Source organism: Malurus melanocephalus, unplaced genomic scaffold (genome assembly GCF_030028575.1).
Source record: "Malurus melanocephalus ecotype Western Australia unplaced genomic scaffold, MMel_1.1 scaffold_320, whole genome shotgun sequence".
Classification (NCBI taxonomy): Eukaryota; Metazoa; Chordata; class Aves; order Passeriformes; family Maluridae; genus Malurus; species Malurus melanocephalus.
The window spans coordinates 617,233-644,506 of NW_026623552.1; the positions used below are offsets into that span (position 1 = coordinate 617,233).

At 44.0% G+C, this 27,274-nt stretch overlaps 2 protein-coding genes across 5 annotated transcripts in view; both read left to right on the forward strand.

Moving 5' to 3' along the window:
* Positions 1 to 27,274, forward strand: part of EVL (Enah/Vasp-like) — a 143,524-nt gene that overhangs the window by 109,630 nt on the left and 6,620 nt on the right. For all 4 annotated transcript variants that reach the window (XM_057377619.1, XM_057377617.1, XM_057377620.1 and 1 more), the window contains exons 4-8: positions 14,366 to 14,429; positions 17,512 to 17,573; positions 21,624 to 21,850; positions 22,498 to 22,619; positions 25,990 to 26,050. In XM_057377619.1, the coding sequence (XP_057233602.1) occupies positions 14,366 to 14,429; positions 17,512 to 17,573; positions 21,624 to 21,850; positions 22,498 to 22,619; positions 25,990 to 26,050 (536 nt within the window). The remainder of the gene's footprint in view (positions 1 to 14,365; positions 14,430 to 17,511; positions 17,574 to 21,623; positions 21,851 to 22,497; positions 22,620 to 25,989; positions 26,051 to 27,274) is intronic.
* LOC130580257 (ena/VASP-like protein) lies at positions 17,683 to 21,617 on the forward strand. Its single transcript, XM_057377623.1, has one exon. The coding sequence runs from the start codon at positions 18,639 to 18,641 to the stop codon at positions 19,737 to 19,739; it is 1,101 nt and encodes a 366-aa protein (XP_057233606.1). The 5' UTR covers positions 17,683 to 18,638; the 3' UTR covers positions 19,740 to 21,617.

Sequence of the window (27,274 nt, forward strand, 5' to 3'; positions counted from 1 at the left end):
CCTGTGTCTGCAAGGATACACTTTCCAGGCTCAGGCACCTGCCCTGCTGATGCTGATACCCAAACCAGACTGTCCAGTCACCTCAGCACTGGGAGTGTGTYCAGCCTGCTCTCCACCAGGGAGAAATGCACAGAGCAGGGTTAAAAGAGGGTGCTGGGGAGCTGAAACACCACCGGTGTAAGAAATGTGGGAACAAAGTCAGGATTGCAATACATCTGAAGAAATGACCTAGAAGAGACTTTTTGGTCTGAAAAAAGGCTGCTTTTAATGTGACTTAGAAGGTTGTATCTACCCTCTCGCCCCCAAAGCTTCTCATAACATGCTGAAAAGCCTCTACAATTTGAAATGGTAAAAAATTTATGAAGAAAGAGCAGGGAATTAGGTATTTTGGCAGAGAGCAGGCTGCTAAAGATKCCTGTCATATTAGAGGTGGCAGCTTAGACTTGTTTTCTGTGTTTCAAAGTGAATACAGCCTTTAAGGCAAATCAGCTATTTTTAACTCTTATTCTGGAAAGTCCTTTTTGTCTATGCTGGGAGAAAAGATACGTGCTCTGTGTCACAGTCGTCTCACAACCACTTACCTCGCCAGCCTCCTTTCGATAATGAGACAGATAATAGCACAGAAAGCTGGTCACCCAACTCGGTGATGAATAAACCTGCAACTGGGAGGGGCAAAGCCTGTTTGATTTATCAGGAGAGGTCCCATTCTGGATRGCCAGGCACAGCCAAACAGGTACTCACTGCAAGGAAATTTGCCCGCCGTGCCCCCTGCAAGCCTGTGTGTGGCACACCCAACATGAGTCACCAGCAGGGAATGCTGAGCCAAGATGAGCGTGGARTTCCATTTTCCAAACCCTCCCTGAATCCACGGGTAATTTGGTAGAGTTTATGGCTTAGTCTCTTAGGATTGGACTCATCCCAGCTGTATTTATAGCTCTGTCTCACCCAGGCTTCTCCTGTAATCAGSAGAGACACAGCCGGGGAGGATGGATCCCTCTTTTAGATTGGCACCGATAACTGAGGAGGGTGCTGATGCAACTACAAGTTTKCAGAGCTGAGTACTTTGGATTGCTAGCCTCTTTACAGAAGTTTAGGGCTTTTTCTTGGGTCTCAGTCCTTCTGCCTCGTAGGAGAAGTCCATAGTGGTTTCCCACAAGTGCCTGTTCATACTCTCAGGGAACAGAATGCATTTTCAAGTGAATYATAATCAATTTGCAAGTTTAAATTAATTAAATTTGAGCCCTCTGAGAAGTATCAAATGCATGCCTGCACTTCCTTTATACCAAATGATGCTAATAGCAGTGTAGCAGACTTCAAATTTCCCCATCAGTTAAATTGATTGGAWTTTTTTTTGTAGAAGGCAATTTAAAAAGCAATATACTGTAATATAGGTATGTTACTAGTGACTGTTTTAATTGTTACCATGCTACAGGCTASTGGCAGACAGCAGCTTAAATAACTTGTAAATGGGACAACTGTCATGACAAATGAGTGATTTACCAGCCTTCATCTTTCCTGTGCAGCTATTCTGCTCTTAGCAGTGCCCTGCAAAGAAAAGATATGCAAAGTGTAAGCATGTCTTTTAAATATTGCTTCATTTAGTACCACAAACACTGACATGATTTAATCAGAGCATATTATTAGAGAATGGCATCAGTACAAGATAGTCCAATGCAGATAATTTTCTGGTAGCTGTCATTTTTGCTTGAGTTGACAGGGTTTTCCTGGGCTTAATCCATGAGACTTGCATTTGCCTGGAATGCTTCTTGCTCCCGGTTTCTTGGTGGAAACTGTCAGTCTTGCATCGCATTTAAAATGGTTTGTAACTGGAATTACGTGTTATGGGCTGGTTCTGAAATAGATGCTATGCCAGGTGGGTCCTTGCTCCCATGGCTGAGTCTTGGTGCAGGCACCAGAATCCAGGCTGTCCATGGAAAAATTGTGGGTTACAGGCTGTATTCCTCGGCTGGTCCCCCTCACTTGTGTGTGTACTGCAGGTACTGAAATTCAGGAAAGGATCCATCATCTTAAGAGTCCTGGCTTGCTATGGACTCAGCCAAGCCTCCGTGCAAGGAGCAGCTCCAGAGAGACAAAATGTGGAGATGAGCAGGCTGCTTTCTCCCAGGTCTTTCTCCCAGGCTGCTTTCTCCATACAGACTTATTCCAACCTAATTGCTGAGGTATGTGTTGTCTGGGGAACAGCAGCCATCCCACAAGTATCGTGTACTAGTGGGAAACACTTCAGCTCTCCTTGGCACAGTACCCAGGAGTCCTTTGGCATTGATGGTGGAAATGGAGGTTGAGAGCAGAGAAGAGCGATATAAAAAGTTAATGCTGGTTCYGTGTAAGCAGCTTCTTCAAGTATAACAAAACATCTGACGCTGACCCTTAATTAAAGAAACGAGTTTACATCTTGAGAGCTACAAAGATCTGGTCAATGGCATGACACTGGCTTTTTAGTATATTTTGTCTGACTCAGGAACTTAAGAGTTCATCGTTCTCCTTCTTGAGTGTTTTCCAGAGCTCTCTAAAGTACAAACCTCCTCAGAGTGCCAGTTGATAAAGGCACTACTAAAATGAAACCAAGCACTTGATTCCTTTCATAGTGTTATTTCAGTGTTGGCACAGCCTCTGGGTTTTTAGCTGTCTAATGTGCTGTTAAGTGCCTCCTCAAGCATGGATAATAGATATTAGGAATAAAAAAGGAAAGCAACCTTTTCAATTAAGGACAGAATGTACAGAAAGTAAAAAGACATGAGTTGTATCAGCTGCATATTGGCTCTTATGCTCACAGTCTCCAGATACAATCAGTAGGTGCTCAACCAGATAATTACAGCCTTCCTGCAAAAGGCTTCATGTAGGAGAGTCACCTGCCTGCCTGCTACCACTTGCAGGATCAGAGCTGTCCTTTATTTTTACTGCTGCAGATTGTGGAATTAGTGTTTTCCAACTTCTGTTTAAGCAAGAAGCATTTATCTAGTGCATCTCCTTCCAGCAGACTGCTGCACCAGGTAAGCGCTGGGAATCAAGTGGGATTCGTCAGCCTTTTTGTCAGTAATGATTTCTGTTTGTCAAAATGCAATTTGCACCATTGATTTCCTGTTGCAAGGATTGTAGAAGCAGTTAGCTGGGGCAGTGCATGCCTTTCAGCCAGCTGGTATTGGTTCATGCTCARAATGAGGTCAAGGGGTTTTTATATACAGGAGTAAGAGGTGGTCAATTGAATTGTTGCTTAAAATCTCTTTAGGTGCACAGCAYCTCAAGTGTTCCTGATTCCGGAATTCCCTGTAAGGATGCCAAAGGCCTGCAACCTTTGTGAAGGTCAAATAATGCTAATAACAAATTRGAAGATTTCAGGGGGGGATTTATGCCCAATACTGCGTGATAAAGTGTCCCTTTTGAAGTGACTTGCATGCAGCTGGTGGCACATGTACCACAGCTAAGAATCCCATTGCAGGTGTTACAAAAGTATTTTCACAGTGCTTTTGGCCACAGCAGATTTTTTTTTTTTCTCCCAAACTTGGACAAGCACTGATRGTGCCCAGCAAGTCATAAGTTTGCTTGTGCAAAGCAGAAAGCAGAGGTATGGCTCATGTCATACTCTCTGGGGAAAATTCCTTCTCAAGGTCTTTAATTATTTTTCCTGTGRGTCACGCTGCTATTTCCACTTTCGGGGGGTCACTCTCTTGCTGGTGGGATTGTGGATATCAGTCTTAATTTCAGAATTAGAGGTGATAGTGGAGTCCCTGAGAGAAGCTGTTCCCAGTCCATATGAGCTCTCCTGCTCTGCTATTTACTCAGTCACATGGTGGCCCTGCCATGTTGTGTTTGAATGAGCTATTTTAAAATATTATGTTAATTTTAGGGAGGAGGGTGGAGCTGGGGTGGAGGGAGGAATTACCACACCCACTCACTGGTTTTCTGGCTCCATGGCAGACTGTTGGCAGGGAATTTGCTGTGCAGGTGGTAAGTCTGCCGAAGGATCTGTAGGAATTTGTTAATCTCTATTAGATCAGTTTGAGAGTCTCTGAGATGCTGCTTGGCCTTGAAGGAGGTTTTTCAAATTTTGATTAGTCATGACCTTATTTAACCCCATAGAAACCACAACCTGACTGTGGAAGATAATAATATAGAAAATAAGTCATTGAAACAGTTGGATGCATTCTTATGACAGAAATAAACTGTACATCTCTGGGTTTACAGATTCTGTCATTAGTTYGAGATAATGTTTTAAATTGACTACATTTGTGTAATACTGTTCTTTTGAAAGAGCAGGTRCTTCCAATGGTGGTGCAGGATAAGTGTGCATTTCGGAGATCTTAGCTGGTATTCTACATCAGGCAGGTGCTTCCCTTCAGTCCTTATGTGTGAGATGCAGGAGGAAAGCACAGGAGATTGAAGTGCCCTCAAAACTGAGAATGGAGGGGTTTGATGATACTATGCTTTCTAGGAAAATTGGAGTCCTGAATATAAAACATGGCCTACAATTTTACAATTTTAATGCCATTTTTGTTCATTTACATGTATTCCTGAATCTTCTTAAATCCTCAGAATGTAATTGCATGAAACTSTTGTCATTTATCACTGTAAGACCCTGAATTTACACTTAGGTTTGAATTTAATATTCCTGTTTCTGGTGTGCCCCTAATGGCTTTATAAGCCAGCAGGTAGAAAAAAATGAGCATATACGGGTAGAGTTTGGACCATGTGTGTGCCATAGTGAAAAAGACAGTTTGCTATTAACAGAGTTTTTGCTGTCTCAGATATTGATCAGTTAATGCTTGTTTTGCTCCATCTGATAGTGGGGAGTACCTGAGAGGTATTGATATTGAAGACTTGAAATGGGACATAAATAATTMATGGCAGCAAGCATTAGAAAACATATGATAAGCAGCTTTGCCATTAGAATATCTACACATCAATCATTCTGAGAATGTTGTGGGAGGCAGGTAGAGAGTGAACAACATCTCAGTTATGATGAATAAGTATTGTCTGAGAAGGGGAGGAGTGGCTGTGATACATTGCTGATTATGAACTTGTTCCACCTGGGTTTCACCTGGTGTAGCCATAGGTAACTTATAAAAAATTACTACTTTCATTCAGCATATTTTAAAAATCAGGTATTAGATAAAACCTGCTGAGTTCAGTGGGACAAACTACTAATTGATCTACATCAGAGAAGTGCCACCAAAGCTATGAATTTGCTTGAGGAGTAGAGCGTTAGTCTGTATGAAGTCCCCAGCAGATGGAATTAATACAAAGGCAAGGAGAAGAAAAAGAAATGGATCAAAGGTGATAAGGCAGAGGACAGCAAATAAATATTCTGTTTAGCCTCCTCATACAAACTTTCCTTTAATTTCAACTGGATTGCCTTTGAAAGACCTGCCACACTTAAACATAGAAGAGGAAAGTGATTAGCAGGCAGAGTAAAAAGAGTGAAGGATTGGGCTCAGAGGAGATCAGGAATGATGAGACGATAAAGAGTACTGAAAATTCAGTAGCAGATGGGGATTTTAAGCCATATAAACATATTTCTGAAGCCATCTTGTTCACAGTTAAGACTAGTGCTCAACATTTATCACTGCACCTCTTTGACTTCAGAAGCTACACTGCCAGTGAACTTGATCCTGCATGTTCAATTGCAGCCATTTTTTTACTCAGGACAACTGAAGTTTCTGTTTATTCACACTTTGCTTTTATTGCAATTGCTTGCATGTAGGCGAACACAGGGAGGTCTGATTGGGGCGGGAGGCAGAAAGTGAAATTTCTTTCATACTTTCACGGAATTACGTGAAAGTTGAGACAATAAAGTCGGGCTTCAGACTCCCCGAAGTGTTGTGACAGGTGAGGAAAAGGGTCCAATTAAATATTAAGTGCTGCTGCCCRGGGGATTGATTACACCCAGTGAAAGCCGGCCTGCGGCGCGGAGTGCCGGGCATGAGGAGTGTGCTGGGGATGCGCTGAGCAGGCTGCGGCCGTACTATGCTCAGCAGGGAATGGATTTGGCACTGCTTCTGCCTCTGCCACTGTGACTGCATCGTCCTGTGCCGAATGTCTTGTAGGTGATGGAAACCTCCCCGCTGCCCTGCGCGTCCCTTGCATGCCRCGCTCCCGCAGGAGCCCTCCGGGAAGGGGGAAGGAAGGGATGCTCRCACCGGGGCGGTTTCGCGTGGGGATGTTCTGTGCTGCCATCCTCTTGTGCTGGGGAACCACCTGCGGCTGTAGCTCGTTGATTGTTTGTCTTTAATTCACTTTTAGTTCTGGCAGGTGGGCAGTAGGAGGCTGAGATAATRTTTGAGAGAAATGACCCGTGAGGTTGAGGAGATGGCGGCATTAGTCAGGGCTGTTAAATCAGGCGAAGTCATTACAGAGTGAACGTGGGACGATGACTTCTCAATCAATGTGTTGGGTTGCTTCTGTCTGTACCTGGTAGTGAATAGCATCTGTACTCTTGGAATTTATAATGGTTTTAAAAAACAGATATGAACAAGGGAAGCATTTTCTACCTGCTGTAGTTAAGGGGATATTTGCCTATTTTTTTTCTCCATAAGGACTGGCTTGTTATTGTCAATTCCTGTTAGYTCTTCTGGAGATGAGGATTTGCAGACATGAGTGGATTTGCTCTGGGCCTTCCTAGTTAGTGGGACTTAAGCTTCTCTTAAGCAGATAGCTTGGCATTGGGTGGATACTTTTAAAGTATGAATGGGATCAGGTGCTGTATTTGAATATTTTGTTTATCTGTTSAATTTAGTAGACTGTGACATAATTATCAAAGATTCCTACCCATTTYTAATGATATTTTTTCATGTGGGTTGTTTTTTTAACAAATCCCAAGCAAAACTAGAAATTATGTTGGACCAGCTACATGTGTAAATATCAGCTGATTGAACTGCTGTCCATGCCAGTGACTGGGTTCTTGATCCATGTGACTTCAGCAATTTTCAGAGATTCAATTTGTCAAAAAAAAAAAATCATATCCCTGCTTTTTTATTTGATGTAAAGTAGGTATAAACAGGTGTATGCACTTGGGTGCAGAAGCATACTCAGTTGCACTTAGCTAAAAGCAGATGCTCAGTTTATATTTCACAGAGCAGATGTGTGGGGCTTGAGACATCCAWGGGAAAGTGCTTTCTGAGCTCAGCAATGCTCCGACTGCAGGGCACGAGGCCAGCATTGCCAGTGTCCCTGTCTCTGTTGGGACAGAGSCTGGCAAACTCATACTGGAGTGTGACAATTCATATCCTCGTTAAAACCAGGTTCAGGAAAATATCTTTGCAATATAAACCATATCTTAGATGGTTTGATTTCACTCTGTGTGTATTGATTTACACTCTGAGGTTCTTTGGAGCATCCACTGCCTAGGCTCTGGCTTTAACTGAGCGCCCACGCAATGGTGGGGAGGTGCCAGGGTCTCAGGATRGCCCATGCTTTCAATTTTAATGAGATTCTGATGGTATTTGGTGTTTTTCTTAAATCTCCTTTACTGCCTAGAGGCATAAGATTATGAGCTAATCTTCACCTTTATTGAAAAGTTTCAGTCCTGTTTGTTCAGGAAAATTGGCTTGATGCACATTCTGAAAAGCAATCAAAAAAAGGAGGGAATAGGAGTGCTTTGGGGCTTGTTTACTTGATACGAATAATTGTGGGGTTAACTTACTTCCCTTTTTTTTAAAAAAACTAATCTCATAGTCCTGAATTTTATAGATTACTTTTTTACTTCTGGTGCTGATTGATGTCTTCTCCCATCACCTTCCCTGAGCATGTTTGTAAGGCCACCAGTATTGGAATCACACCCTTAGAAATTCAATGGGGTTTTTTTGTTTGTTTGTTTGTTTGTTTGTCTTGTTTGTTTGTTGGACGTTTTTTTTTTGTTTGTTTGTTTTTGTAATTAGGAAAAAAGTAAAATAACTCTTCCTATACTTTTCCATACACACAACATTTTTCTCAGAGCCAGAGGTGGCTCCCCTAACAAAAGCAATTGGTCATAAATTAAATTGGATGCTTACTTACCATGAAACTGCCTGTGGAGATAAGGCTGCTTCTCTAAAGGCATCAGAGCCCCTGCACCAGCCCTGTCAAGGAGGGAGGTGCTGGCAGTGCCCCCGGAGCCTGGCAGGTGCTGCCTCACACACCTCCATTCCATTAACACATGATTGAGCTGTGCCTGAATTGGTTCTCTTTAGGTCAGAGCTCAGCACAGAAAACAGAATCCCCCTGGGATGCTTCAGTTTTGTGTTGTTCTGTCCTGCACRGAGTTTTCCTGCATTTTTCTTGCCAGGATTTCTCTGTATTTTGGAGAGCCAGCACTGCACAGGTTTGGTCCTGTCCGGGCAGGTGCTCTGGGCTCTGTGACACTGGGGCCTGACCCAGCTGGATGTGCAGCCATCACCTTCTTTTGGCTGCCATCCTGGAGGTCTGGTGCTTGAAGCACTTCCCCAGGAACTGAGGAACCAAGGTTCAGCCACTTCCCCTGCCCAGGCAGAACTGCAGCTTTCCTTTCCCACTTTCCCCCACCCCAACAAAGCTCGTGCTATTCTGGATCAATGCGTGTTTTGTTCTTCCTGTTAGAGCTGAGCTGCTGAGAGGAAAATAATCCCCAGTTCTTACATAGTTCTTATATTTTATGTTAATCGATCACCAGATAAAATACAGGGAGTCCTCTACCAGAACATACGGGCTCACCCTCTGTTGCTTGCCCTAACTATGGGGATGCATTCCCACCACTCCAGGCTGCATTCTGGGGAAGRTGCTGACCCCAATAGCCCTGGAGCCGTCTCACTGTGTAAGGTTTCCTGTTTGCACAGTCACCTATGTGTATTTTCAAATCTGTTTTAAAGCTGGTTGTGCTGTTTTCCATGTGAGAGCTAACCCAGGCTGTGCTGCTGAGCTGAGGCACTGTTGCTGAGATAAATGCAGCTGAGCCATGTCCCTTACTYATGTACTGTGACCCCTGCTGTCAGACTGCAGTTGCTTGCTGCAGGAGCTGCTTTAGCACTGTCTCATCTGTATTGTGTTCAGAATGAAAAAAAAAGGTTTTTCTCCACCAGCTCAACCAAGACACCAGCATGAAAAATTTTTAAATGCTGTGTCAGTGCCATGGTGAATAAACTACTAAGTTTCAAACTGCCAAGAATCAAACAAGTGCCATCATATTTTATGCAAAATAATTCATTAACAGCTTTAGCAGCTGAGTCAAAGGCACACTGGTTTCATGTTGGTGTGCTCAGTAGCACTTCTGGTGAATTGAAGATGGTTTCTTTCTAATCATCTTCCTGCATCTTTGCACGGCCTTTCTATTTGGTAACTCCCTCTGGATCTCACGTCTTCCACCCTGCTCAGTGCACATGCACAGCTGTGTGGTTGTACACRTAGGGACCCCTGCAATTCCATCTACTGGAATTAGTGATTTATCCTAAAAAAATAACCACAAAAAAGGACTGTGCACAGCGCACAGCTGTACATATGTTTTGCAGGAGGTGTGAACTAGTGCAAGGATAGGGCACTCCCATGTTAAATACAAGGCTTGCTTTTCCAGCTCTGTCGCTGTCCTTAAATCTTATCAACATCAGAAAGTTTCAGCAGTGAATGTTAAATCAGTTTTTAGTTCAAATGAACAGACTTCATACAGACCCCCTGTACTCACACCCTTGTTTCACTTTAAGCAGGGCCTGTTTCATGTTAGATTAAAGTAATCTAGAGGTAAAAGGTAAAAGATAAAAGCAAAGCAGTTGCAATCTTGGGAATGGTATTTTTAATAGCTTCTAAGAYGGGAATTTCTTGAATTCAGCTGAGAGTTGGTACCTGATAGACACTGCTCCTTGTGCAGTGTAGGATAAGGTAAACTGAGATTATGTAAAACATCATTGGGGATGATTTGAAAAGGATGTGTGTTACTTTGCTACAGACTTACACCACTGTTGCTCACCAAGGAACAAGAAAGGGAGGTAGAGAAGGTATTCTGACACACAGCTGGAAATRCTCCTTTCCCTGCACTTTACCTGCCTCAGGTCAAACCAAATTTGGTCTGCATCAGAATAAGAATGCCTCGGATAACCTTTTACATAATTTTGACTTGTCAGTTGCAAATCTCACCTGTAGGTAAATTGAAGCTACCAAATTTTATTTGTTCACACAGAGGCTGGATGTAATCGAGACACTTCTGCCTCACCAGCACTGGTGAAGCTTAAGGATGATAAAGCTTTTTGCAGTTCTCAGAAGAGTAGTTTGATCYGTGTGTAAATGATGTTATAGGAGGTGTTCAATGTACTCTGTTAAAAATGCTGCAGAGGCACCCAGCCTGTGAGCAACACTCTCTCAAATGCCTTTCTATTTCAAGTTAATATTTAATAGGAGTGAAGCAAACTGCCTGGAAGCAGKTTTTGTGGCACTGTACCCAAACCCTCCCTTAGTGGGGTGTGCTCCCTCTCTCTGCCAGGGTGCTGTGGCACRTTAAACCGAGCAAGGCAGAGCAGGACACGTGGATGCCACAGCCCTGTCACGGGAGAGCCCTGGCATTGTGGCAGCACCCCTGAGACCCGTGGCTGTGCCCAGCTGCACTTTTGGAGTGCCCTGAGCAGAGTGATCCCTCTTCTCAGCCCTTCAACTCGCCGTGGAAAGTTAGGTCTGCCTGACCTGCCGTGTCATCCAACTCTGGCTGTATGTGCCCGAGAAGTCGTGTAGGCACCCTGCTTTATCTACAGCCTTTATCAGGGCTAATTAGATCAGTGCCTTGTCCAGGATAATTGTCTCTCGTAATGAGTTTAAGGCAGTGTCACTGGCACACCCAGTCACCAGCATTGTTCCATTCGAGTGCCCACCCTGGAGATGCTTTATGGTGCTATGCCGGGACATTTCCACCCTGGCAGTCCCCATCAGGAGAGAGCAGGCTGAGCTCCTCGGGGCACAGGCAGGTGTTTAAAGTGCTGACAGAGGCTCTGCAGCAGCAGCAGCGATTGCCCAACAGCCGCAAAAGAGCTAAAAATTACAGCCAGGCTGTGAATGGGGAAGTGGTGGTGGACAGGGACATAGAAGTGGGGACAGAAGCCACGGCATTTCACACCTCGTTGGGGGCTGTCRGGAACAGGGGGTGCTGTGCACGGGGGTGGAGAGGAGAGGTTATGGTCAAGACAGCAAAATACAGCAAATTGCCCAGCTGAGCCCGTGTGGGTTTGCAGACTGGCCCACACTGTACCTGAACAGGGACGGTGGGATTGGCTTCGGTCAGAAATGCTGTCAACAACTGATATTTGGGGTTTTCTGTTAGAAAATGACAATTTATTTTAAAGATACTCTATGAGAAAGATAAGCTTTAGGGAATCTTGTAATCTGGAATGATTTCTTCTGTTCTTGTCAGGATAAGCAAGTGTTTATGTCACATTGCCAGAATATAAACAATGACAGGTTAGACCTGATGGCTGAACTTGAGTCTCCTGCAATCCGAGTATGTGCTGGAATCATCAAACAATAAGGGAGAGCTGTCAGTCTATCTGTCACCTCTTTTCCTCCCATAATCTGCTGCGGTTTTGTGTTTGTTTGTTTAGGTTGCTTTGGTTTTTGGGTTTTTTTTTTTTCACAAAATCATGTTGTTCTTCTCTTATGCAAAAGAAAAATTTTCAATATCATTAATTTAAAGCTCATAATTCTAATTCAGCTCTGACTCTGGACCCGTTCCTTAGCCTACCACTTTCATCACACTGATCCAAAAGCACCATGGAGTCTACAGGGGTTGCAGAAACCCCAGCCAGGGACTGCTTTCAGTGTATTTAATGGATGAAAGTGTGTTAGATYGGACCTGCTGTACTGAAGAAGCACAAAATCCTGGTTGCTCAGTGAAATAATGGTCCTGGTTTTGATACATTTCTAAGTGCATCCAGTCAGTGTTTCTTGCAGTGGTAGCCAAAGTAAAAGAGGGAACAGAAACATCACTTGGAGCTTCCCCAGCAGGAGAGAAAGGATGGCATTGTTCCTGTTTGTTTGTGCCTTCCTGGCTCAGCTACACCAGAGTGGAAGCCAAAGCATGGGTTTTCCCTCAGTGACAGCTTTGGTCCTGTTTTCTGGCTGGCCATGGTTCCAGATGTGGACATCTCTGTCCAGCAGAGCAGGAGCAGCCACCAGCTCATGGAAACCATCACAAAGCAGTGCCCTGTGCCAGGAGTTCCCCCTTGCTGTCTGTAGGGACAGCTGGGGACGGGCAGAGTGGGTGCTGGGATGGCTGACCAGGAGGAGAAAAAACAAATACGGAAAAACATCTCTGTGCTCCCAAAATCTTCCTTCAGCTGAATCACAAGATGCTTCTATAAAAGCGTGGTTAATTATTGCAAAGCAATGAAGTGAGGAAACACAGGAATTCGCAGAGTATCTCCTGCGTTAATTAGTTGCTAAAAATGTGGCTCACGGCAGCTGTGAGGCTGCAGTCAGGTCAGTACAAAACTGCCTCTCCTGGTTGTTGTGCTGAGAAGTTCTCTTCCCTGGGAGGCTGCTCCCAAACGCCRGCAGGGTCAGAGGCAGCTCACAGAGCAAGTGGAGAAGCATCTTCAAATGAGGATTCCATCACCAAGAGCACTTGCTGTTCGTGTCTGCTTCTGTCTGAGCAATACCTCAGAATATGGAGAGAAATTAAATCCAGTTGAATTTAAAACCCCTCAGCCTCACAGCTGTCTGCTGTACGTGCACAGCAGAGCATGCATGTACAGAACCAAGCATGAAATTAATCCCTGCCTTCCGTGTCCGTGAGCTGTGGCTGAGCAGGCTAAAAGCTGTCCCTGGCTTCCTCACGTGTAGTTTCTGAGAAGATCCTTGCTGCACCTTAAACTCCTTGCAAGTGAGCTGCCTGCTCTGTGGTTTCCAAATTCTTGCTAAGTTTTTTGAGGYTTGTTTCCCAAAACAGTCACTCACTTCCCACACTCATTGTTTCATRTGATCTTTACAAAATGTGGCATTTCTGTCTAAATAGTTTGCCAGAGACCTGTGATAAACAATACTAAGTTGTCAGTCATGAGTCATGAAAGAAGTGAACTAYCTTCACTTCATGCCCAATCATAGGGTATTTTTAAATGTCAGAGCTTTTGGCTTAGTGGTTGTCACTGGCTTCATTTTTGGGAGATCTAAAATTAGAACACAAGGCCTGGTTTTCAGAAAGTGTCGTGTACCCTTACTTCAAATGTTATTCCTTAAACACATTTTCAAAATATGCACGATTTCCTCAGGATCACTCAATGCTCTGGAATTTCTGACTATGATGCATTTCTGCCATCCTTCCTGGTTTTGTACTTCCTAAATTGGTTTTCAGATAACATTCAGCCTGGCAGTAACACATRAAGAATATAGGGATAAACATACTTAACAATTTGAGAATGCCGTATTTAGGTTTGTAAGTGTTTAATTGTGATTTGCTCTTGTTGGATAACTTTTAAAAGGGTGAAGTTTTACATTTGAAAATGAAAAAATAAGGTAGGCATCATATTTTCCTGCACATAACTGATCTCCTCAGTTTATCAAGATAATTGCCATTGGATTTAATAGAAGTCTTATCTGTTTAATCCCATTTGAAACCCACCTCCTCAAATAAGGGAACAATCCTCCTTGCAACAAATGCAAGACCACTGTATCTTATRTTACCAACAGTTATTTTTATTTTCAGAATAATTGTTTCTTTCTRAAAAATGGCATGTAGTGTCAATGTCTTTGGTCAAATGTCCAAGAAGAAATTAAATGATCAATCAAGAGAGATGTGACTTAAATGGTGACATAGTCAGCTTTTGCYGGTGGATTCCAGTGTAACCTCAGCTTGATGGGGATTCTCCAGAAGCAGGAGACCACGGTGTCGTAAAAAGAAAATCCATCTTTGTACAAGGCTTGCTTAATTTTGCATCTCTTTGCACCTTCCATCAGGTAGCTTTTGATGCCAGCTCAGCATCAGAGCAGCCCAAATTACCATGTGTGCTCCTCCCAAACTCAGCAAGGCTGTTGAATTTCTGTACAAGCACAGAATAATCCTTGATCTGAACCATGTCAAAACTAGAAATGCATCCCAGTGCCATGGACTGTCTGCTGGACAACTTTTGCAATGCTGCAGGTCTTCACCATCACCAAGGGATTAGTATRTAATCTACAGCTACCGTGGTGCTGACTTTCTGGACCAATCTGCTCCCACATTTAGCTACTGGATTCTCCCAGTGGGACTAAAAATGTACAGGAGGTGATGATTTGTCTAGCAGGAAAAAGAATTAAAAATAATAATAAAGCAAAGAGAAGACAATAATGCTTAAGGTTTATCTGTCGTAGTAAGGTGGAGAAACAATCTGAATGTTTTTTGGAAGTCTGCCACATTTGCTTTCTTAATAGCCTCCTCTCATTCTTTCTGYAGGTCCAGCTGCCCAGCGCCAGATCCAGAATGGTCCATCTCCAGATGAGATGGAAGCACAGAGAAGGTGAGTAAATCAGCTGTGGCAGAGTTCTCGTTTGTAACTTGGATGAGCATGCAGTCCTTGTTCACCAGTAAGCACTGCTCTTTTTACTTGTACATCTTTTCAGCTGGTGCTGAATGTTTTGTACTTATTGCAAATTATTCTCTAATGACTTTTAAAGGCAAAGTGAGCTGAAGGTCACACTCTAGGTAAACTCTTTGCTTGGTAGGTACTCAAAAGTCTTCCTGTCTTCAAAAGCTGCAAGAAAAGTGTAGGGAAAATAGTTTCCTTCACCAGTATTACTAACTATGAAGGGTCTGAGATTTAGTAGGGATTTACTCGTGACTGTTAAATGGGTCAGCAGTGATGATATTTCACCTGAGATTTACTTTGGATAGCAGAGTTATCMTAAAGGTCAGAGAGCCCCTGCTCACCCCAAGGCAGACGATGTCACATCTACCACTGCCTGGCTGAAAAACCTTAACCAGCTCTTCCTTTAACCAGTGGAGCTCACTGATTCTGCAGGCCTTATGTAATTCAGACCTCCAGTCTGGGTGTCTGTTCTGTACGTTTAAAATGTAAATGAGAARCTTATCTATGTTAGAATAGAAATATTTTATTTATTCTTTTTTGTTTAGAGACAGTACAAGCCTTTTGGGTAGTACTTTGCTATTATTTGACTGCTACAGGGCACATGGCCCTAGGAAAGCTTCTTTTGCTCCACTGGAGTGGAATAAAATATGCCAGTAGATGCACTTAGATATAACTGCATCTGCACTGGAGGACTTTCATCTTTAATTATGCTGATGCATTCTTTAACCATAYAGCAGACCTAATTTTAGGCCTAGGGTTTGGTTTTTTTAATATCTTATAAGCAGGCAAGGAAATTAAGCTGTGGTATCAATCCTGCAAATTTGTCTGTTTAAAAGGTTTTCTAGAGACCTTTACACAAATGTTGAAAGAGTATCTTTTTAAGTCAGAGTGTAATTTGTCCTCTCTTGTTCTTTACTCCTTGCATACTTCTTAAGTAGCCTTCTGCCAATCCCAGGCTTTATTTAKTTCGACTGGAATAAATTTGGCTTCCTAGGAGTTTAAGAACTTCTCCTTTTAGCATGTGTGGGAGGGTGCATTTGGCACATATAAACTGCTGCTGACCAAGGGCAGAAAGGGCTGGTATGAGCCCCAGTGACTTCCAGTGACAGTGGCTAATCCCTGTTTTGGGCTTTTGCACCCTGCACCTCAGTCTGCTCTGCAGCAGCTCTAATGACTTGGAGATGTCTTAAAAATATTTCTTTCCTGGTCTGTCACACTGGAATTTTCCAAGTTGGTTCTCTAGATAAACTTAGAATTTCGCCTACGTTTAATCAAGATAAGTATGTATCAAGTTGTTCTTCATCATCAAATTTTGCTAATAAATGCCAAACTAAGGTAGAGGACAATATGCTCAGGAAATTCTTAATACAYGTGTTTACAATTGAAATTTAGCAATGCAATTGATTCTGTTGCATATGTGCTCAGACCATAACAATCAAGAAAGAGTTAGGGTACGTGTTGAAGTACAGATTTCTATTAATTTKATTTAAAGTGTCATAGCTTAAATGTCACCAGCTGAATCAACCAGTTAAGACTTTCTGAAATCTGTTTCACCTTTGCCCATGTGATAATTTTCTCAGAACCAATAATTTTCTAGAAATTGCATGTATTGCATGTCCTGAACATAAAATCAGTTTAGGATTGATCCCTCCACAGCAAAATCTTGTATTTTCCTTTCCCAYATATTGAAATAGATTTGAAAGATGGGAAATACATATTGCAAGTTAAGATACTTTCTTTTTTCTACATAATCTAACGTTACTTTTATGGACTATATTTTAAAAGCTCCTATTGGTATATAAATAAGATAGAATTGTTCAGCACAGCAGACTCAGGAAAGCACAAGTAAAAATGTAACAGGGAAGTATCTTAAAATACTCTGCGAGGAGTCAAAATAGAAATGTTGCTTAGAGTCAAAATAGAAATGTTTCTTAGAGTTTAAGTTTGCTTTACTGTACAGACCATGAAGTAAAGGAAAAGAGAAAACTATGCAATGAACACTGGTCTAAACATGCATGAAACAAATTAGGACAAACTTGGCCTAGGAACTGGAAGAAAATGGTAATAAACTTTATTACYAAGTGCTTCAGCAAGGTAATTTTCAGAGCTGTGTTTTAATATTGTTGAAATCTTTAGTCCATGTGCATGCTCTTGCCAGGAGGCCTGGCATGCAGTCTGGTTTTTAGCTATCAGTTTCTTCAAGAGGAGCCAAGTGAGGGTGGGTTTGTGGCGGGGGTCAGGGACATCCCTTCCTGCAGGAGTGCTCCAGCGTGCGAGAGCAGACCTCTGCTGATGGGCCCTTGGAACTGCACATCCCTGCAGATTGTACCAGACCTGGGGACAGCCAGGGCAGCACCGGAGCTGGCAGCTCCTGGGGGAAAGGTGCCAAGAGAGCAGCAGTGCAGAGCTGTGGTCTGTGTTTGCAGAGGAAGCACAGTGGTGCTGGTGCTGATGGTGGTGCTGGTGACACAGGGACAATTGTGCAGGGGCTGTCAGCTGGACTGGCCAGTGCCAGAAAGGGCTGGATGTGCACTGGGACAACAGAGGCTTTGTACAGTCAGCAGCAAAATGCAGATCAAGCTTTGCTATATTTTTGTTCTGACTACAAGTGCATTGAGCTGCTGATCCATGAAAGACTCTGGACTGTGTCATTTTGAGTATTCCCTGGAGATAGATATTTAACTGTCTGGACAGAATCCTGGGGATTGTGCCCTCCAGGGGATCCTGCTTGAGCAGGGAGGTTGGGTTAGATGGCCTCCAGTGGTCCCTTCCAGCCTCCTACAATGTGTGATTCTGTGATTTTATGTGAGATGCCACTTACCCTCTCCTTGCAATGCTCATACACTTCAGGTTAACAGCAGGTTTGYTGTGCTCTCCTGGGCACTGGACACTGCAGGTGTTGGTTGATCCATTTAAGATAACGCCTCAGTGGCTCTGTACAAGAACTAGGCGGTGTCCAGTCAAAATTATAAAGAATACCTGATGACCAAGGGTTTTCTCATTGCTGTTCTAGACAAGTGATGGAGCAACAGCAACAGCGCCAGGAATCTCTGGAAAGAAGAACCTCTACCACAGGCACGTATCAAATCGAGCCAATGCAGTCTCTCCGTGCTTGTCTCCTCTTGCTGTTGTTGGGGTTTGTGGGGTGCTGTGCAAGAGCTAGAGTGCTAAAGGTGGTTATAGCTACAATTACATTTTAAAGATTAGATTTTCAGCTAGAGACTGACATACATTTGGGCATGGTTGTGCTATTTTGCAGGGGCTCAGGTCTGGGACATGCAGGTGGGGCTACAGTGCAGGTTTTGCTCTTGGCAAAACTTGTACAGCTGAGGGGTGTTTTAGGTGTACCAAGGAGGCCTGGCCATGCTTCTGCCACACCCATGGGGAGAGCWGGTGGCCCAGCCACCACAAGAGTGACTCTGTGTTTCCAGGGGATATCAACACCAAGGGGTTGATGTACTGGATGTGCTCAGGAGTCCCCATTGCTCTGCAGCACGAAGCAAACTGCAGCACAGAGGAACATACAGCTCTAGATGCTCTTCATTGGGGATTTTGTGATCACAAAGTGTTCTGTGAGCTTAATGGAAAAAATATATATATTTAATGAGCTTACAAAAATCTTCTATAGCATATTAAATTGCATTAAGTTGAGAGAAGAGATGACAGGAATAGTTTATAGCTACAAAGTATGGCTTTGTCTCTCTGAAAGGAGGCAGAGCAAGCAAGCCAAGATGGCCATCTTGTGTTTGGGCTTTGGTTTTGGGTAAGGTTTTTTTCAGTTAATCGGGCCACATGAATGAAATGGTTTTCCTCAGCTGTTAAACTGTTTAGTTTTTTGACTAGAAACCAGCTCAGACATACACACATRCCTTCAGTGGCAGAAAGAGTTGGACTTTCGTTTCATCAGAGGTTTGTGTGCTCTTCTGTATAGGGAACTTAGCCAAAATCCTGCCTTGGGATACACAAGGAGTGGATGTGGCTCCTAGGGGCTGCTGGCTGTCCCCTCTCTGCCTACAAGGTGGCCACCTCTGTGTGAACACATGTCACATGTCCCTTGCACCTGTCCTGGTGCAAAGGTGRTGCTCGTGATCCTGACTCAGATTCACGTGGGGCTTGGAGGAGCCTCGCTGGCACCAGAGCATGCAGCCCATCTCGTGCTGCCAGGCTTCTGCTCCACACACCCCTCTGGTCCTGCTGAGGGCTGGAAATCCCCAAGCTGGTGCCTGCACCATCTCCTCTTCGCTTTGTTTGAGTTTCTGTTTGCATTTACTTCACGGTTCCTTTTCCTCCGTTCCACTTTGCCTTGGTATCATTCCTTCCTGCGTACCCACCTTTTTCTTTTYATTTGTCTTTTCTGTTCTTTTAGTTTCCACCCTTCAACCAAGCACATGCTCTCCCCCCTGTCAGCCCCAGTCTCCTCCTCCTGCYTCCAGTAACTGTGGTGCTCCAGCCTCTGGTGTTGTGCTCCCCCCACTACCCGAAGCCAGCACTGTCTCTCCAGYACCCCTTGTCCCTGAGCCCGCTGGTCAGTTGCCTTTCCTATCCCAGCACAGAGCCGGGGARCCCCTCCAATTCCTGCCCAGGCACTCGGCCTCTGAGCTGCCAACAGCCCCAGGTTCCTCCCCTCCCTCCTGCCCGAACGGCAGGACCGTCATGCCCGGCATCAGGCGAACCTCGCTGTCTCCACCGCCTCTCCATCCTTCCCATCTTCCCTTTCTCTCTCACCAGCCTCTCAGGGGCTCTTCTCTTTCCTGCTCTCCCCAGTCTCCTGCTCCCTCTGCCACAAATGCACCGTCTCTGCAGAGAGGCGATGTCCTGCAGCCACGTGGTCCCACCATCCTGCCCATGATTCCCACCCCACCTGACAGAGTCAAAGCACCCACAGATAAAGCAGGGTGGGACACCTCAGCAAATGTGCTCCTGAATGGCCACCCTGAAGAACAAATTGCTTTAGGCCCCGCTGGAACCCAGGTGAAAAGTGTGGATGGGCCCTTCTTTCCACACCTGGGAGCTGCACCCTGCCCCCCGCTGCCCACCATCGCCAGCCCCCCCAGCTCCTCCAGCCAGGCTCCCTCCCCGTCCTCCCATCCATCATCTTGTCCTGCCCAGCAGTGGTGCCAGCCCATGTCACACTGTCTTCCATTGCCTCCCCCTCACGCTGCTGTGTCTGAGGTGGCTATGCCCAGGAGGACCCCTCCTTACATGACATCATCAGCCATTGCCCACTTGAGTAAGTACTGATTTTGAATGAGTTGCGACCTGTGTAAAGCCTCAGCTRTTTCAAAAGCTTGGTTGGCACTGCCCCTGACCTATAGAAAAAGGGCTGAGAGACCCACAGCTGCTCCTGCTGTATGTGATTTCTGAAACTGGGGTGAAAAAATATTAAAATCACTCAGAACTGGTCCAGGGACCAGACAAAAAGTAAGAATTACAGAACCAGGACCCTGCMGCTGCGTGGTTGCAATGCATATTCCTACTGTATTATCCCAGACAGATTTTTGTCACTCAGCAGAGTCAAATTGTTTCAAAAAGCTTCATATAGAACCAATTTACGCCTGGTCCAAACATAGCTCTTCTGAAGCCAGAGGCCAGGTCTGCAGTAGGTTTCTTGTCTGTGTAGGAATATTGGTAGARGTTGTGATTTTCTCTCTTTTTGTTAAGTGGTATTTCTGTTGCCAGTGAAACATAGAACATGGATTTTGTTTAAGATACACAGAATCCCCTGAGCTTGTGCTGTTAATTTAATTCAAGAAACTCTCTTCCTGCTATTCACTGCCGTTAGAGTTGTGAGCTTGTCACTGTAACTATTCCAGCAAACTTTTTTCACTGGAGGCAGATCAGGTGCTTGGGTCTGGCCGCATTGCATATGGTTTTGATTTCTCGTGCCTATCTAAAACCTGTGGTGTGAGAGCAATTGCAAGCAATGCCTATTTGCAATTCAGAGCATATGTTTTGTGACTTGGATCTATTCAGGTTTATAACCATACATAATGTTAAAGTGGTGTGCCTAGAAAAATAAGAAAATTAAGACACTTCATTTTATTTTCTGCTCRAAGTATTACTGTAACCACTGGAGGCTCAGTCCTTCAGCTGATATAAGTCCTTGAAATCCACTTTAGTTCAATAAAGTTATTTTRAACTCACATCAGTCCATTATTTTGACTCAGTTCAATTTTTGCCTGAGGCTGGCCTCTAATTAGGTGGGTGTAGTTTTGCAATTACAATTAAATGTACCCACAATGAATTACTAGCTATTATGTTCATGAAGAAAGAGGGCTTGAAATGTTTAAAGTATTTCTAATAGCAGCTATGGTTCATTTCAAGAATGGAATTGGGAGTGTGAAATAATGGCAGAAGTAACCACAGAAATAAGGCAGTATTATAAGAAAATCTAGATAAGAAGAAAAACAGACTGTTAATATTAAGTATAGTTTCTAAATGTTTGTCAGTCAAAACCCTCCTGCCTTTCAAGGTAACGCTTACTGAAAAACTGAACCTGTCAATATATACCAGGAACAGCCTGTTCTGACAGAGTGTACACCGGGAAATACCCTTGGGGAGGCRTGTTTGTTCAACTGACCAGTTACAGACAAGTAAAACACTGTGGAGTGACCACCAGCAGCCCTTCCAACAGGAGCTTTGCTGAATTTTGGGGTGCCTGAGCCAGAGTCTCCCCTGGTTACTCTGCAAAACTGGCTGAGGCCACACACCTTCTGTATGACAGAAGGAGGACGTGTCACCGTAGCCCACAATTCTGCTGAAAAGCTGACGTTAACTGAAGTCCACGGAGTTTATGTCCATGTAGAAAGCTGAGGGAAAAGCAGAAGAATACATCACTTAGGAAYTGGGAAACGTGTCTGCATTCTGATTTTGGCACAGAACAAAACACTGGCCCAGACAGGGAGAARCAGAGGGAGAAGACTGTCAGTGATGGGGTCTCACAGGAGGACACAGCTGTAGCTGACTGACCATTGATACACCCACCTCTTCCCATTCCTCCACACGTGGTGCTTCCTTTTGTTGCTCAGCTGTCCTGGAGTCAGGCATCGGGAGCGGGAGCGTGACCTTGTCTGTGGGCTGCAGGAGATGCTGCTTCCCGTCTAATTCCTGTTCTCTGCATTTCAGGCCCAGCGCTTCCGCCTGGCCACCCCAGTGGTGCTGTGATCCCCACTTCATCTGGGGGGCCCCCACCTCCGCCACCCCCCCCAGTCCCTCCACCACCCATGGGAGCCGCGCCCCCTCCGCCGCCCCCGCTGCCGGCCGGCGCTGGCCAAGGGGCTGGCGCTGAAGATGGGTCAGTGTCAGGGCTCGCAGCAGCTCTGGCTGGTGCCAAACTAAGGAGAGTTCAACGGGTAAGGAGGTGCCACTGGGACTCCCTGATGGGCTCTTCTCTGCTGCGGGAAAGCCTGGCACAGCTTGGTGTAATGGTTTGCAAACCCAGCATGAAACATGGGGAAACATGCTTCAGGTGATCATTGGGTGAACTTTTAAATGTGAGTTTGCAGTGCAAATAAGGCTGAGCAGGAGAAGTTGGGTAGAGTTTATGCTCTTCAGAACATATTAGTTAGCAAATGTGAGTTCCCACACTGCCAGKACGTCATTACTTCGACATAGTCCACTATTGTACTATGTGTTAGTGTTTTCACTTGTTGCAAGTGGTTAAAACTACACTTTACTTACAGAAACCAGTGTAGACCGTTGAGGCCTCGTTTCAGTAGCTGTCCACTTAGGTAAGGGTTGCTTAACCCTGCATAAACATAATTAKGAACAAACAGCACTGTGGGTTTTTTCATCATTTGCCCATATATTTGTGCCACCCAGATCTGTCTTGGTTTTAGTAGTGTTTCTGTGGATCTTCTTCCCAAGGCCTAACACATCCWATCTCTGGTTTTGGGCTGTGATTGTGATCGCTGTTCCTAACACTTGGAAAAACTAATCATTAAGGGCGTGGTTGTAAAGCAAACCTTTCATTAATTCCAGTCTTGATTTCTCTCTTAAGCCAGAAGATGGTTCAGGAGGGTCCAGCCCCAGTGGGGTCTCTAAGAGCGATGCCAATCGAACAAGTAGCGGAGGAGGCGGAGGAGGACTAATGGAGGAAATGAATAAATTACTGGCAAAAAGGTTTGTACTTACACCTCAAGTAATCCCCATGAGATCTGCAGCAAACTGTGGAGCAAGGCACTGTCATTTTTGTGGCTGGCAGTAGGTGTTTCTTTGCAGTTTGACAGGTCCTGCTTAGATGTTGGTCACCGATATTGCCCGACATTCAGTGCGAAAGGTGTTGCAGCAATGATTCCTGGCAGGGCGTAGCTGCAGCAGCAGATCCTGCAGCTTAATGCCTTCAGAGCTGGTGGTAAATGCATCCTCTGGGCTTCAGCCATTTTATCAGATCTATTTTCAAAGATTCTGTTTTCACTAAGAGCAAACAATGAAAGGAACTTAGACAAATCATTCTTTATGCAGCACATTCAGGGTGTTGAGCCAAAAAATATAAACACAGGTGAAATAAAAGGACAACACCTTGGCAGGTAAACTGTTATTGATTYTCACATGTGTTTCAGACAGACTAGCCAAGTTATTCTCCACTAAAGCGAGTTGTGATGTATCAAGCTACCAGCTTGTAAAAGCCAATTGATAGTTCCAATTTTTTTTTCTCTTTTCTCCCAATTCCATTAGTAATGTTCTTTCAGACTCTCAAGTTCCTAGCACAAGATGCTATATTTTTAGATCTAAATTTTTTAAACTTATGGATAACGAAAGAAAAGGGTGAATAAAATAATGAAGGGTAGGTACAGTTGTAGAGTTGGAGAGATGGAGTTTTTAAATAATGTCATCTTCGTTTAAAACAGTTCCCAGCTCAAAAGACCTGATCCCAACTTCCCTCCTTGTTCTGTTCATTTCAGAAGAATTCTGAACATGGACTTTAGATGTAATCCTTTGAAAAGTATTAAATAAATACACAACATTCTTAAAAAGTTCCCAGCAGTATAAAATAACAAACAGATAATTTTCTTTCTTTTCAGAATTAAAGCAGCTTTTAATAGTTTTTTACTGCTTCTTGGGCTGCTCTGTATCACGATTGACCTTCTTGAACTGGAAATTGTCTGTGAGCATAGCAAAGTTTGGTGACTGGATGCTGGGGTGACTAGCACTGTTCGAGCAAGCAAATTGAATGGACATTTCAAATATTTGGATGTAGAAATTCTGCACACTTGTGTGGTTCCAGTCTAAGGTGTATTCCAGTTTGCCTTTGGGCAGTAGGATCTGGTGTCTTCAGGTATTTAGGGTGGAATTGCCCAGGTACCTTAACAAAAGCACTTGCACTGCTGTAAGCATTGTGCTGCCTCTACTCTGAAAATAACTGTGCTGCAAATCCTTCCCAGGGAGTTGATAGCAACAGAATTTTTCCCTAAATTTTTCTTCACAAAGCTATGGAAGTACCTGGAAATACACAAGTGCCATTCAAGGGTGCAGTCTGGGCACATGCTGTTAAGCTGATACTGGGAGGACTTCTTTGGGCTGCAAATTCTTTTTCAAGTGTGATGACWAAGAGAAAGGAAGAACCTGGCACTGTGTTTCAGGTTGTTCTCACCTGCTTACTTACCTATTCTTACCAGGAGGTAAAAAAAATCTTGGTTTTTTTTTGGTTTTTTTTTGGTTTTTTTTGGTTTTTTTTTGGTTTTTTTTTTTTTTAATTGAGCATGTTCAATGCAGAAATCTCAGAGTAATGAGCACAGGATCTCAGGGGCCTTTTTCTGAGCAGTTAACTCTGTGCTCAAAAACAGGGAATATGTCTAATGCTCGGTAAATAATGGAGGAAAACACTTCTGAGAGCTCAGGTGCTGTAAAATACCATTCACTAGATTTAGTGGGCCCCATGAGAGCAGCCCTTTGCCTCAGGACTAAAGTGCAAACAGAATAAGTCTGTTGCAGGATATAAATCTAACACGGGCCTCTCACCCTGGCAAATACTTTTCTCACTTAAATTTGTAGTAATTATGACTTTTTTTTGTTAGAAAATTCAAGTAAATATTAGGAAAATACTTCCAAAATTTATCACTGATCTAGTAAAATGATTAATGGAGTTGAATATCCAGAAATAATTCCCACAGAGCACTGTCTCCTACAGTCACATACTGCTCAGTTTGTTTGGGTTTTTGTCAAATTTTCATCAAATCCTCCAAATTGTGTATCCAGTGAGGCTTTTCTCAGAAGCCTTTCTTAGTGCCTCTTTAGTTAGAGATTTCTTTTTTTTCTGAGTTGAATTTTGTTCACTTCAGAACCAAGACTAAATGAAAAACCTGCAATACTGGTGTTTTACAAAACATCTTCTAAGGTTAGTATTCACACGTGGGTAAGAGTAAAGTTCAGCACAACCAAAGTCCATGTGGACACTTGAGCTGCAGTTCCCCAATAGTCCTAAAATGGGAAATTGGATGTCTAGAGCCTTGCCACCTGGTTCACTGGAGTACTGTTTAGTACCCAAATCGAGCTTAAAAATAAAGAATTTGATTTTATTTTCATCATCCAGTTTGGCTAACACCCAAGAAGTTTTACCATGCATTTTTCAAAAATAAACAACCCACATCTTTGTTTACTTTCATGTCCAGTTTCYCCAGTGGATGGATTGCAGCTGTTTGCCCCTTCTCAGAGAGTTTTGCCCCTCCTTGGGAAGCAGAAATGAGTGTGGGTCTCAGGTTCTCACTCAGCTTCTGTGGGCACCTGGGACTACAGGGCTCAGGAGCTTTGCTGCCTTTGAAGTGGTTTTGAGACAGAAATAATCTCCTGTCATTCACCAAAGGCACTTGAAAACCAGGCAGGTGGGCTTGTTTTGTTTTTCCTGGTCTCCAGGCAGAGCTTTCCCACCCTGGAGGGAAGAAGGGGTCTTGGCTGAGCAGAAATGGTGCCTGATCTCTCCCAGTGAGGGTGGACCTGGCTTGAAGGGCTTTTTTGACAGTTTTCCCATCATGTGGGAGCAGAGCCACAGCCCTTTCTCTGGGTGGGATCAGGAATGTGGGATATAGGAAGGTGACAGACTGATAGTGGAGCTGGCTGACAGCAGTGTTATCACTGCAATACACACCTGAGCCACCTGCTGGGAATGGGGTTGGTCCTCAAAAACTCCTGAGCGGGGTGAGTTGTTCCTCCTGTGTAGGACCCAGGGCTTCCTGAACCCTGGAGAGAAGCCATCCCTTTCTTACCCTTTTTCATACCCAGCTGTGCTTCCTCCCTCCACATTTCCTTATGCTCTGCACCCTGCGTTCCTCTGTTAAACACCACCCAAAATATTGCCCCTCTCCCTGACCTGTGTCACTGGGTCTGGATTCTTCCCCTCCACCCCAGTCCTACACAACTGAATGTATCCAGCCATTGTTACGTTCTYTTAGAGATGAGCTAAATAAATAACTCCCACCAAAGCCTGAACCAGTCTTCCCACGAGGATGTGTTTCTAGAGGGTTGACTGTGTCCTATCTCCTGTTCCTTTGCAAAGGAGGAAAGCAGCGTCGCAGTCAGACAAGCCAGCTGACAGAAAGGAAGAGGAAAGCCAAAATGTAAGTGAAACTCCCTCCCTGTTGTGCTCTCGCAGTTTCCTTGTAAGCCAAAGCCCTGTGCTCCTTCACTGTGTCTGGCAGGCAATAACAAGCAGTGCTCATCCAGGAATTGACATGCACATTCAATCCAATGCTGAATGTAACTGTTTCCACCTTTCCTGGGAACAGCACCCTGTAAACAAGAACAGCTGCTTTATTCATGGGGAAGGTATTGTCCAAACCAGGTTAATGGGCACTGTTTCATGGTCTGATCCCAGTGTTGTAGGGAACAGGAGATTCTGGCCCTGTAAGAAGGTGCATTGAACCTTCTGGCCCGTTAACTTGAGATAAAGTTCGTGTTTCTTATTTTTGGTTTGAGGCTTCAGCTAAGCTGAAGTGGAGCATCAGCCCTGCAGTGTAATTTTGGATTGCCAATCTCTATGCAAAATGAGACTCAGCTCACTTTAGACCCCAGAGGGCACAGGGACCATGTCTGTGAGGGAACAAGGGGAAACCGTGTATTAACCATTAGAGCATTCAAAAGTCAAAATAAGTGTCCATGATACCTACACTAAATTGATATAGAATTCAGACAATTTCAGGGAACTTTGATTTTTTTATATTTTAACTACTCTGTCAGTATATTGTCCACAAAAGCAATTTTGAGTTCARCATGCAGATGAAAACACTTTTTTACCAGTTGAACTGGAAGATCTTTCCTGTTTCAGGAGAGGTCAGGATTTGCACCGTGTTCTTTCCCATGTGGTGCTTTTCGGGGCTGCTGCTCATTCAGCATTCCTGTTGCTAGCCAGTACCCTCGTGAAGGCTTTCTGCAAGTTCATAAAGCATCCTGTGTGCCTTGTATTGCCAGTGTAGAGATGTTCTCTCCAAAGACAAAGCTGCTGAGTAGGAAATCCATTTAAAAAAATGTAGGTCTTGCCCCAGGCAGAAAGGTTTGTAGCAAGAGCAGAAATAAACACTTTTCACTGTTTAGGGAGAAAAGCAGCTATTTTTCACATGTTCCTTGAGGGATGCCTGAAGCATGGAATTTGCCTGTTGAACCCGCTGTGCAGCCATTGCTCTTAATTTTGCCCCAAAGCTGGTTTGAACCAYACACTTGGAGATGAAAGGCACCACTTAGCTTCTAACTTTTCAGCCTCAGCTTTATATCCCTTCTTTTCTCTCCTTGGAACTCTATATTAGTTTATATCCTCAATCAAACCTTTCAATAGCACCAAACTRCTT